Below are 13,039 nucleotides of genomic sequence, written 5' to 3'. Positions count from 1 at the left end.
CATTGAATTAGTTCTTCAAGATTGCTTATTAGTGGAAGAATACACCATAAGTAACATAGCCGACCCATAGTTGTCAGGTTCGGGGTCGGTGCCGCGTTCCGCGACCCCGGATCGCGGGTCGACGTGATTCGCGGCCGGATCACGATCCTGTTCGGGGTGACCGCGCGCCGGCGCAGAGGTGCGCGAAGAGGAGCGTGGGCGGGAGGGCGAGGTCAAGGAGCACGACGAGCAGGGGGCGGGGCGCAGACGAGCAGCAGCAAGGTGACCATGGCGACCAGGAAGAAGGCCGTCTTGGCCCACCGCCATGGCCGCGCCCACGCGGGCTCGCCGCCGGCGCCGTGCTTCCGTTGCCTTCATCTACCCAAATCAAAGTGGATCGCAATCCACGATCCAACTTGGGGTACCGAAGATGTGTAGCCCTGGTCGATCCTTGTTCGCTAGCATGTCGAACCTCGTTCCCCGATCCCGTTCCTCGATCCGGACGGTTCGCCGGCAACTATGAGCCGACCCAATGAAAACCTGTTCTAGCTTCGCCCCTTCCAGCAAGGGCTTTCATCCCTCTCAACATCCCAAATTCAATCCATCATCATCCATCCTCTCACAGACAAACTAGATGCAGTGAGAGTAGAAACGTTGCCGCATCTGCATGTATCATAACCACCGAAGGGCACAATCATCTCAAAAGCTGCCAGCAGCCGACTGTTGCTCCTACTAGTTCTACAGTCTACTAGACCTTCACTAGAATGACACATCATGTCAGCCGTTGTAGTTTCAAGCTTAACATCACAGCCACATGCTGCTGTTACTCCCTACTGAAAGTAGTCTGTTACCATCTCCGAAAACACAAAAAAAGGGCTTCAGTTTCGCAGCGGCGGCATGCATCAGTTCTTCTCCAGCTTCATTGCTTCCCTGAAAACGCAAGCCCATCAGAACACCAACGGGACCGATCACTAGGCTCAGTTTCATAAGGTTACTATGATACTATCCCTTTGTCAGTTGGAGAAAAGTAAGCCGTGGTTCTCTAGAAATATGGTTGATCTCTCTTACCAGAACAGCTTGTCCATCTCGTCATTCTCGGGGTCCAGCTCGAGGCCACGCGTAAGCACCTCGCAAGCTTTCTCATACTCCTGAGGAAACGCAATTTAAGTGCATGCATGACCAGCCAAATGTGAGAATGCAAGAAATGTGATCTCCAGTGCACCTTCAGCATCATCAAAGCTTCTCCTACTGTTGCTGCCACATTTTTTTTTTTGACGGAACCTCGTCAGAGGGCGGGGAGCTCCCGCATTGCATTATAGGAAGAGGGAAAGTGGTCCAGTTAATAAGGGAAACCGGACCCAAAGACCATACATGCACGGTTGCTGCCACATTAGAGAAATTCTGCTTGCTAGCTCAAAGATTTTCCATGTTTATTAGGTGACAGTGGGTTGTAGATAAAACTGAATGTTCCATCAAAAGAAAAGACAAATGGAGGACACATCATCCCAGATTAATAGTCACATTTCACACATTAAGCTAGCAGGTCTAATGAGATGATGATACTACTCATTCAACAGATTAACTTTCTATAAGGTAGACCAACACAATAATGTACCTTTGTGTATAGCACCGATGCATTTCTGTAATCCTGCTTTTCAAATGCTTCATCCCCTTGTTGTTTCAGGCCAGACTTCCTCATGTCAACCGCCTCATCATCCTTAGCAACATACAATAACTTTGGTCATACATTCAGAAGTTATATGCGTGAAAGTAATAATATAATATAAGTGATTTTAGTATTTGAGATCAAGTCAAAGAGTATAGGAAACAATTATTTACAGAGCTTCTACAAGATTGCATGGGGCAGTTAGTGGGACTGAACTGATGCGGAATGAGCCATCATAATTGCCAGAGTACCATACCATTAGTTGCATGCTCTCCAGTTTGGCATGATTGATTATCCCATCAACGCTCCAGTCTGCTACATCTGGAATTGGGGAGGTGAAAGGAAATTGAAGCTCGACATCTTCCCTTGTAGCATACACAGCAGCTAACTCTATTGGCATTCTACCACACTGTCAAGCAAAAGAAGAAAGCTTACTAAGCAATACTGAAGCCTGAAAGTAAATAAGAAAGACAAATGAATGGTTCCTTCGTAATGTAAACATTACTATGCTAGCCAAATAGACATCACAAAATGATTTAATACCACAAAAAAATGCCTAACGAAGCCACTAGATTAGATTTTAGAATACAGCTCTTGCTTTTTTTCCAAACTATTAGTTCGGTACCAAGATAAGCCTAGATAGCATTTTTTTCGAAATGGGGATTAAGACCCCGGCTTCTGCATCATGATGATGCACACGGCCTTCTATTAATAATGTACAAGTACAGAGCATAGTTGCCAGTCGGGGTCCGTGCCGCGTTCCGCGACCCCGGATCGAGGGTCGGGAATGGCAGCGGGTCGACGTGATTCGCGGCCGGATCACGATCCCGTTCGGGGTGACCGCGCCGGCGCGGAGGTGCGCGAAGAGGAGCGTGGGCGGGAGGGCGAAGTCCAGGAGCACGACGAGCAGGGGCGGGGCGCAGACGAGCAGCAGCAAGGTGACCATGGCGACCAGGAAGAAGGCCGTCTTGGCCCACCACCATTGCCGCGCCCACGCGGGCTCGCCGCCGGCGCCGTGCTTCCGTTGCCTTCATCGACCCAAATCAAAGTGGATCGCGATCCACGATCCAACTTGGCGTACCGGAGATGTGTAGCCCTGGTCGATCCTTGTTCGCTAGCATGTCGAACCTCGTTCCTCGATCCCGTTCCTCGATCCGGATGATCCGGTTCACCGGCAACTATGAAACATATCAAGCATCGCCCAGAATTGATACAAAAATCAACCAACGAAAGAAACAAAGCAAAAAAAGACTACACATCAACCTACATAAGACAGAAACCCCAATACGGATGAAAGCCTTAGATTGTCTATCAACTCCATTTAACCAATTACCAAACATATTCGTAATATTTGTTGGAGGCGGAAGATCATATGTGAAATTAACCGTGCGTCAAAGTATTTTAGCTAAAGGACAAGTTATAAAGAGGTGTTTAATAGTCTCCTGCTCTCCACAACAAACACATTTTATACACCCATTCCACCGACGTTTAGCTAAATTATCTTTAGAAAGCAATACCTTATTACTCAGAAACCACATAAATATTTTTATCTTAAGGGGGGCTTTAACTTTCCATAGGTATTTTCTCAAAAAAGGGGTGCGGTCATTCATAAGATTCTCATACATAGATTTTACCGTAAACAAGCCATTGGAAGTCAAATTCCAAACAAAACGATCATTCTCTCCATTTACATTAACCATCATAAATTTTTGGTATAACTATAACCACAAAGTCCATTTGTTACCTACCAACGGCCATCTGAAACTAATATTCAGAGGTGTTTGAGCTAACACATGAGCTACCGTTACATTCTTGTGATGCACAATATTATATAAGGACGGATATTGCTGGGCTAGAGGCATTTTTTCTAACCAAGTATTTTCCCAAAAACGAGTAATTGCTCCATTACCAACTTTGAAAAAACCTCTACTAAGGAAATCGTCCTTAACCCCCATCAATCCCTTCCAGAAAGGAGAGTCTATAGGCTTAGCTTTCACCCCAGATAAGGTTCTTTGTCTTAGCTATTTATTACTCCCTCCGTCCCAAAATGTAAGGCGTCTAAGGACTGGTCAAAAGTCAAACTTTACTAACTTTGACCAAATATTTAGAAAAATATATTTACATCTACAATATCGAATGGACATATTAAGAAAATATATTTTATGATGAATCTCTTCATGTTGATTAAGTACTGTAAATGTTTATATTTTTGTGTATAAACTTGGTCAAACTTAAAATGCGTTGACTTTTGACTAATCCTTAGACGCCTTACATTTTGGGATGGAGGGAGTATGTAGCAATTCTTGCCACACCCCTTCCTCATTAAGAAATTTATAAAGCCACTTACTCAATAAACATAGCATCCTATAACTTCCTGTATATGAAATAGATGCCAAGCAGAAAAGGAAACATTGACATGCTTCTGTAAAAACTATAAAGGCAACTGATAGTAGTCAAGCTTATCATACCACAGAGTAGTGTCAAATTTATTTATGTTAACTCTAAAATTAGCCCATTCAACTGATGCCCGAATGCTTTACGACTCGAGCCCTATTTTGGACAAAACTAGAGTTATTGGCTTTCACCTTAGGTTCCCTTTACATATAGACTTGTACTGCCATATTTTCAGAAACTACAAGACATTGTATAATACAATTGTGCCACACCAGTGTAACATATTGTTAGTACTAGTCTACTAAAAATTCAAGCAGCTCATTATGATTTCCTGGAAAAAAAAATGCCACCTCATCAGGACGATTTGGGGGTTTGCACCAGCCTCCGACAAGCACTTAGCGATTTCAGTTAAGCCTTCGCTTGCAGCTCTTGCCAAGCAATTATTAATACCATTAATATTAGCTCCAGCCTACCAAACATACATGTAGAAGACAAGGTAAACATACTGTTTATCCATATAAATTGCTGCTCATCTCAGATATGACCAAACGCAACATCAGTAGTCAATTGGAGAAAGTCTCTCTTGCGTGGAAAAGCACATCAGTAGACAATGCCATACCTGAATCAATAGCTTTGCACAAGGCGTAGCAGAAGCAAATATTGCAGCATCTAGAGGTGCTAATAGACAAGAAGGCACAAGCTTGTTGATCTGTGAGACACAAAGACTATTATAAACATTTCCATGCCATAATAATAATAGACAGGTCCTTGAGAATTGAGAGAGAAAAATTTAGGCCATATCTTGTGTGTTCGTTACATTGACACAACTAATTTCAAGTACAGAGTAAAATAAATATAACACATGCCATGTAGGGTCAACAGATAAGAAAATGGTATAAGCAAGGTACATCTGCGTGGTGCTCCGACAAAACCTCCATAGTACTCTCATATCCTTTAATAGCAGCAAAATGCAGTGGTGTCCCTTCTTCTGATTTGCCCTGAACGTCAGCTCCTCTAGGAAACAGCAGTTTTACTATTTCACTCTTCCCTGGACAAGTGTGGAAGGCTGATGATCAGAACAATATTCAATAGTTCCATCTTTGGCCAACCAAGTTTTGAGCAGATAGAGCAAAAAGGAGAACATTTTTTTACACTTAAGAAACATAGTAACAGTGGCAACAAAAAGGTTGGTTGGTGTGAACAAATTCTAACTGTGATAGTAGCACAACATGTATGCTTGGACGAGGAAGATTGAAATGCTGGAAAATTATAATTTTCAGATAGTAGAATAAAACAGCACAAGGTAAGAATATGTTTTGGCATTGATAGAAGACACACCAAAATATCTAAAGTCAACAGGCTGATGGACATGTAAAGTGTAAAGACCAGACGCTATTTGATTACAGTAAATTATAGCGAACCTACAGGAATTGCAAGCACGAACATAGCAGGATTCAGGATCAAGGTAAAATCCCAAGGGCAGACGTAAGTCAGGTAATTATTAATGGGAAACCAAAACAAAAAAACAGGACACCTAAGGATCCTCGCATTGTACCTTTGGTTGCAGCTAGTGTAAGAACAGTGTGGCCCTGCTCATTTTCCTGATGGAGATCAGCGCCACGGTCAAGAAGGAACCTGACGGCAGGCAGGTTGCCGCCGGCCACGGCGTGCTCCAGGGGGTTCTTCTTGCCTAGCGCGCGCGAGCAACAAGCAAGCAGATCAACGGACGCGCGCAGTTAACCATCGACGAACAGAACTGATGCTGCAATGCTGCATGCATGTGTTGGATTGGATGCGAAGAGGATGGATGGACGGATGGATTACTTGGGGAGGCGTCCCACATGTTGACGTCCATCCCGACGTCGTGGACGAGGTAGCGGCAGACGGCGAGCCTGCCGAGCCCGCCGACGGCGGCGTGGAGGGCGGTCATGCCGCGGTAGGTGGTGGCGGCCACCGTGGCGCTGACCCCGCGCTGACCGCTCGTGTCCAGCCTCCTCGCGATCTCTGCAGTTGGGTGAGGTGTTTAGGAAATCGATCTGCGCGGGAGGAGGAGGAGGAGCAGAAAAGGGCAGCTTTTTGGGGGGTGGGGGAGGGAGAAGGGGATCAGTTGATTACCCTTGAGGCGGCCGACGTTGCCGTAGTAGGCGGCGACCAGGAAGCGCGCCTCCGGTGGCCAGCCGTCCTCGTCTGCGCAGGCGAATCAAAACAAAAACAGAGCATCAGTGCGCCGAAGGGAAGACCTTTTTGGCTTGGAGGGAGGAGGGAGGACCTTCGCCGAGGAGTTGCTCGAAGAGGTTGGGTACCGGGGTGTCGAGGAGGTCCATGGCCATGCTCTCTCCTCCGGCGGCGGCGGCAGCCTACGGTTTATCCTCTCTCAATCTCCGGCGGCGGAAGGAAGCGGAGGAATGGGGAGAGAGACTGAAAAGAAATGGGGCGGGAAGCGAAGAGGGAGGTGGGTGTGGGTGCGCTGCTGCAGATGGGAGACGCAACGCAATGGGGAGTCGACCCGTGCCCCCGCGCTCTGAGCCTCTGAGCACGGTAGCAGAGCCGGCCCGTGCTGCCTTTTTGCCTTGGACTCTTGCTTGACCACACCCACGGCATTCGCATGCTACTACTTCACATTCGATTTTCAGATATACACAAAAGAGAATTCTGGTTTGTGTGTTTTTCTGCTCTTTCAAGTTTCCTTTCTCCAGGCGACTAGCGCTTCTTCCTCCCGACAAACTCGGTTTGACGGAGAGTTCACTATCCTTGTTCGGTTTCCCGGTGGGCACCCGTGGCCATTGGGTGTGGGTGGAGCCTAACCAAACCCGCACCCATGTCGTGTAATTTTACACGCTACCCGCACCTACACCCGCACATGGGTACAGATTTTATCCAATGGCCACACAACGGGTTTAAAAAAAATCATGGGTAATACCTATCCGGCAGTCCAAACCAGAACACATGAAAAAGGAACATCAAAACAGACCACGTAAATGGGGAGAAACAACAATGCAACATATGTATAAGAAAGGAAACAACAAAACAGTATGACATGTGAATATAAACTGCAAAACAACATAACCTATGTGGAAAAAATCAGCATTTTAGTACAACCCAACATATATGAAAGAACACAATATTTCAGCCCAACATAAGTTGCATAAGAACATACTACCAATTATAATTCAAACTCGTGAACTTCATAGGTTCACGGAAATTTAAAGGTTCGAATGAGGTAACATAAATAAGGCCTTCCTTTTCCAAAATAACGGTTCGAACGAGATAACATGCTAGGTGGGTATACGAGTATCCGTTTTGCATTCTCATACCCACACCCGCCATACCCATTGGGTAGAGACTTTTTACCATTTACTTACTCATGGGTTAAAATTTTCTGCCATACCCTTATCCTAATGGGTAAAAATCCGATGGGTAAGCGGGTGATGGGTACCCATTGCCATCGGGAGTTCGGTTTGATCTCTCTTACCCTATTAGCCTTGCATTCTGCTAATCAAGGGGAAGACTTGGTTCCACGATGTTGGTGCAGGTTCTTGGTAGGCTTTTTGATCCAGGGTTTCTAGGCGAAGGTGTGGCGAATGCAAGACAACGTATTCGGATGCTTGCTTAGCGACAAGTGGTGAATAAGGGGAAGAAGATGTAGTACATTGATGTGATGTTGGAACAACTGGACCTCAAAGAAGACAAGGCCATTGATGATTAGGAGGTGATTAATGAAAATGTGCAATGGCTTGCTCTTGCTTAAAAATAGAGAAATCTTTTAGCCAAGCTGCATTCTAGGGGGAAGGTGAGAGCAGAGTGGAACTTCGCACATGGGTTTGATTTAGGGCAATATGTTACGACCTCTTTATCACTTAGGTTTTCTGCTTGGGAGATTGGGAACATGTGGAAACAGGGCCTAGATTCTTTGAAACTACGCAGTGTTTTTCAACCATGGAAAATTGCATGCTGAGAATGTGAAGCTGAAATTTAGGCCAATTTGGGTGCAGATTCATGAGCTCCGAGAGGTGACAACTATGGCAGTTGATGGCAATAGAGGTAAATATGCAAGGGTTCGGGTCGAATGTGATGTTCGATGACTGCTAACGAGGTTCGCATCGATTCGTCCTAAGGGTGGCAACACCATTTCATGATGAGACACAGAGAAACATGCGTATTTTTGTTCGTTATGTGGTACGGCATGAACATCAATAATGTGGGAGATGAGTGCATGTAGAAAAATACTTCAACTTTTATCAACATAGGAGCAAGATCCAATGATAAAAGTGAAGGCGATAGCGAGGTAAATATAGTTGCGACATACAAACTTTCAAATTTTCGCGTAAAAAGCAAAGGCCTTTCATCCCGCTAAACATCCTAAATTCAACCCATCCTCATCCACCATCCTCTCACAAAAAAAAACTGGATGCAGTGAGAGTAGAAAAGTTGTTGCATCTGCATGTATCATAGCCACCCAGGGCACAAACATCTCAAAAACTGCCAGTAACCCACTGCTGCTTCTACTAGTTCCAGAGTCTACTAGACCGTCACCAAAATGACAGCATGAGCCATTGTAGTATGCAGCCTTAACAGCAACATGCTGCTACTACTCCTGACTTAAAGTAGTCTGTAATCATGTCAGAGAACACAAAAAAGGGCTTCCACTTCGCAGCGTCGCGGACGTGCAGGCATCACTTCTTCTTCAGCTTCATCGCCTCCCTGAAAGCACAAGCCGATCAGAATATCAAACGGAACGATCACTAGGCTCAGTTTCATAAGGTCACTATCCTTTTGTCAGTTCGAGAAAAGTAAGCCTTGGTTCTCTAGAAAAAAAAAGTAAGCCTTGGTTCTCTTACCAGAACAACTTGTCCATCTCGTCGTTCTCGGGGTCCAGCTCCAGGCCGCGCGTAAGAACCTCGCAAGCTTTCTCATACTCCTGAGGAAACACAGATTAAGTGCATACTTGGCCAGCCAAATGTGAGAATGCAAGAAATGTGATCTCTAGCGCACCTTCAGCATCATCAGGGCTTCTCCTTCGCGGTGGTGTGCCTCTGCCCAGTCCCTGTTACTTATCTTGCATTTGATCGCGTCCTCCAGAGCCTTCTGCCCGTCTCCTAAGCGGAGCCAGCAGCGGCTCCTGTTGGCGAGCATTTTACAATCGTAAGGATCAGCCCTGAGTGCCTGTAAGTATGAACACAAGTATGTCAGTATATTGCTGCTGCCACATTAAAGACATGCTGTTAAGATTTGCCATGTTTATTAGGTGAAATTGGGCTATAGATAAAACTTACTATTCCTTCAAAAGAAAAGATAAATCCCAGATTAATACATTCACACTTCACACACTAAGCTAGATCCAGTGAGATGATGATAATCGTCATTCAAAAGATTAACTTTCTATGAGGTAGACAAACACAATAATACCTTTGTGTAGAGCACCGACGCCTTTGTGTAATCCTGATTCTCAAATGCTTCATCCCCTTGCTGTTTCAGGTCAGACTTTCTCATGTTAACCGCATCATCATCCTGAGCAACGTACAGTAACTTTAGTCATACATTCAAAAGTTTGATGCATGAAATTTAATGATATAATTGAGTGATTTGATGTAAAGTCAAAGAGTATGGCAAACAATTCTTTTCTGTTTACAGACTGCTAAAATACTGCATGGGGCAGTTAGTGGGACTGAACTGATGGTGAAAGCGCAATCATAATTGCCATAATAACATACCATTAGCTGCATGTTCTCCAGTTTGGCATGATTGATTATCCCATCAACGCTCCAGTCTGCAACATTTGGAATTGGGGACGTGAACGGAAACAGCAGCTCGACGTCTTCCCTTCTACCATACACAGCGGCTAACTCTATCGGCATTCGACCACGCTGTCAAGCAAAAGAAGAAAGCTTACTAAGCAATACTGAAGTTAAATAAGCAAGACAAGTGAAATGGTCCCCTGGTAATGTAAGCATTACTATGCTAGACAAATGGACATCACAAAATGATAATACCACAAAACAAATGCTAATGAAGCAACTAGTCTAGAACGCAGCTTGTAGCCTTGTACTCTTTTTTTCTTCAAACTATTAGTTTGGTACCGATAGGCCTAGATAGCATCCTATAACTTCCTGTGTATGAAATATATGCCAAACAGAAAAGGAAACATTGATATGCTTCTGTAAAAACTATAAAGGCAACTGAAAGTACTCAAGCTAATCATACGACAGAGTAGTGTCAAAATTATTTATCTTGATTTTAAAGTTATCCCATTCAACTGATGCCCACATACTCTAAGACTCAAGCACTATTTTGGACAAAACTAAACTTATTGGCTTGCACCTTCGGTTCCCTTTATGCATAGACTTGTAATGCCATATTTTCAGAAAGTACAAGACACGATGTAATAGAATTGTGCCACACCAGTAGTCTACTAGAAGTCCAGAACTGACGCTGCAAATTCAAGCAGCCAAGTATGATATCGTGAAAAAAAAAAGAATGTCACCTCATCAGGACGATTTGGGTCTGCACCTGCCTCCAACAAGCACTTAGTGATTTCAGTTAAGCCATCTTTTGCAGCTCTTGCCAAGCAATGATTAACACCATTCACATTAGCTCCAGCCTACCAAACATACATGCACAAGACAGGATAAGCATACAGTTTATCCATATAAATTGATGCTCATCTTAGATATAACCAAACGTAACATCAGCAGTTAATTAGAGAGTCTCTCTTGCATGGAAAAGCACATCAGTAGACAATGCAATACCTGAATCAATAGCTTTGCACAAGGCGTAGAAGCAGCAAATACTGCAGCTTCCACAGGTGTTAATAGACAAGAAGGCACAAGCTTGTTGATCTGTAAGACACAAGGACTACTATAAGGCTACTATAAACATTTCCATGCCATAATAATGACACATGGGTCCTTGAGAAAGCAAATTTTAAGCCATAGCATGTATTGGCATAACTAATTTCAAGTAAAACAAATATAACACAGGTCATGTAGGGTCAACCCATAAGAAAACGGTTTAAGAACAGTACATCTGCATGGTGCTCCAACAAAACCTCCACAGTACTCTCATGTCCTTTAACAGCAGCCAAATGCAGTGGTGTCCCTTCTTCTGATTTGGCGTCGACATCAGCTCCTCTAGAAAGCAGCAGCTTTACTATTTCAGACTTGCCTGGACAAGTATATAGAAGACCGAAGATCAGAACAATATACAATCAAACCATCTTTGGCCAGCCAAGTTTGATTTTGAGCAGATAAGAGAATTTTACACTTGAGAAATATAATAATAGGGGCATCAAAAGGTTGTTGTGAACAAGTTTCAACGGCTACAGTAGCACAGTGTAATATTTTCGGATGAACGAGTTTCAGTATGTTTGTATGAATATATATGTTTCAGTTGCTAGAAAGAAATAGCACAAGGTAACATGTTTGGACGAGCAAGTTTCAGATGCTAAAAAATATAAGTTTCAGTGAGTAGAATAAAAATAGCACAAGGTAACATGTTTGGAGCAGCAAGTTTTAGATGCTAAAAGAATCGTAAGTTTCAGTGAGTAGAACAAAATAGCATAAGGTAAGAATGTGATGGCAGTGAAAGAAGACGCACAAAAATAATATCTGAAACGAACAGGCTGATGGACACGTAAGGTGTAAAGACCAGAGCATGATTAGATTTGCAGCAACCTACAGGAAACGCAGGCACGGAAAGATGTCCGAGCAGGATTTGGGATCATGGTGAAGTCCCAAGGACACGTCATATACAGACACGCACTTAAGGGGAAACTTGTTCTGATCCTTGCCTTGTACCTTTCATTGCAGCCAGATGAATAACAGTGACGCCCTTTTCATTTTCCTGATGGAGATCGGCACCATGGTCAAGAAGGAACCTGGCGGCAGGCAGGTTGCCGCCGGCCACGGCGTGCTCCAGGGGCGTCTTCTTGCCTAGCGCATACACAAGCAGGTGAATCGAATCGATGCAGTTAGCCATCAAGGAACTAGTATATGCTGGCTGTGTTGGATGCGAAGAACTGAAGGAGATGGGGGCTGGGGCGCGCGCGCGGTGGATTACTTACTTTCGGAGGTGTCCCACATGTTGACGTCCATCCCGACTTGGTCGACGAGGTAGCGGCAGACGGCGAGCTTGCCGAGCCCACGGACGGCGGCGTGGAGCGCGTTCATGCCTTGGAAGGTGGTGGCGGCCACCGTGGCGTCGACCCCGCGCTTCCCGTTCTTGTCCAGCCTCCTGGCGATCTCTGCAGTTGGGCGCGCGGGCGATTATTAGGAAATCGACCGGCGCGCGCGCGCGGAAGGAGGAGGAGGAGCAGAAAGGGGCAACTTTTGAGAAGGGGGTGGGGGGAAGAGATGAATCGGCTGATTACCCTTGAGGCGGCCGACGTTGCCGCGGTGGGCGGCGACCACGAAGCGCGCCTCCGGGGGCCAGGCGTCCTCATCTGCATGCGAAGGCGAATCAGCAGAGAAACAGAGCATCGGTGCGCCGAAGGGGAGATGGAAGAAGTGGGTTTAGCACCGGCAATGGTGGAAGAGGGGAAAGGAGGAACCTTTGCCGAGGGCTTGCTCCAAGAAGCTGTTCAGCGGGATGTCGAGGAGGTCTAAGGCCATGCTCCCTTCTCCTCCTACTCCTCCGGCGGCGGCGGCGGCGGTCTAGGGTTTCTCTCTTCTCAATCTCTCGAAGGGGAAGCGAGGGAAGATTGTGGAAGAAAGCGGAGAGCCCGAAGAGAGAGAGAGAGAGGCTGTGAGTGTAAAAGGCGGGAATGGAGGGGGAGTGGGTGCGCTGCTGCAGGTGGGAGACGCAATGGGAGGTCGACACGTGCCCCCTCTGACATACCAGCAGACTCGCCCGTGATGCCTTTTTTTTTTGGCTTGACAGCCTTGACCACACCCACTTGACTTGGCTTGTTTTGAATTCACATTCGATTTTCATAAACACTTTCTATAATGGAAATTGTTTTGAGAGACTAAAATAGTTTGTTAAAATGGCTTATGTTAGAGCATC

At 45.3% G+C, this 13,039-nt stretch overlaps 1 protein-coding gene and 1 pseudogene across 1 annotated transcript; both read right to left on the bottom strand.

The window, feature by feature from the left end:
• Positions 1-881: 881 nt before the first annotated feature.
• LOC124646804 lies at positions 882-6,369 on the bottom strand (annotated as a pseudogene).
• Positions 6,370-8,393: 2,024 nt separating this feature from the next.
• On the bottom strand, positions 8,394-12,645 carry LOC124646803 (ankyrin repeat domain-containing protein 50-like). The gene is made up of 12 exons (XM_047186861.1): positions 12,585-12,645; positions 12,405-12,476; positions 12,099-12,278; positions 11,833-11,967; positions 11,061-11,200; positions 10,786-10,875; positions 10,521-10,637; positions 9,751-9,903; positions 9,446-9,547; positions 9,032-9,202; positions 8,878-8,957; positions 8,394-8,740 (listed from the first exon to the last, which is right to left on the bottom strand). Exons 1-12 carry the CDS (start codon positions 12,643-12,645, stop codon positions 8,713-8,715), a joined length of 1,329 nt encoding a protein of 442 aa, XP_047042817.1. The 3' UTR covers positions 8,394-8,712.
• Positions 12,646-13,039: the final 394 nt, after the last annotated feature.

This window comes from Lolium rigidum, chromosome 4 (genome assembly GCF_022539505.1).
Source record: "Lolium rigidum isolate FL_2022 chromosome 4, APGP_CSIRO_Lrig_0.1, whole genome shotgun sequence".
Classification (NCBI taxonomy): domain Eukaryota; kingdom Viridiplantae; phylum Streptophyta; class Magnoliopsida; order Poales; family Poaceae; genus Lolium; species Lolium rigidum.
Note: the sequence above shows the minus strand (reverse complement) of the source record. Positions and strands in the feature narration are given on the sequence as shown.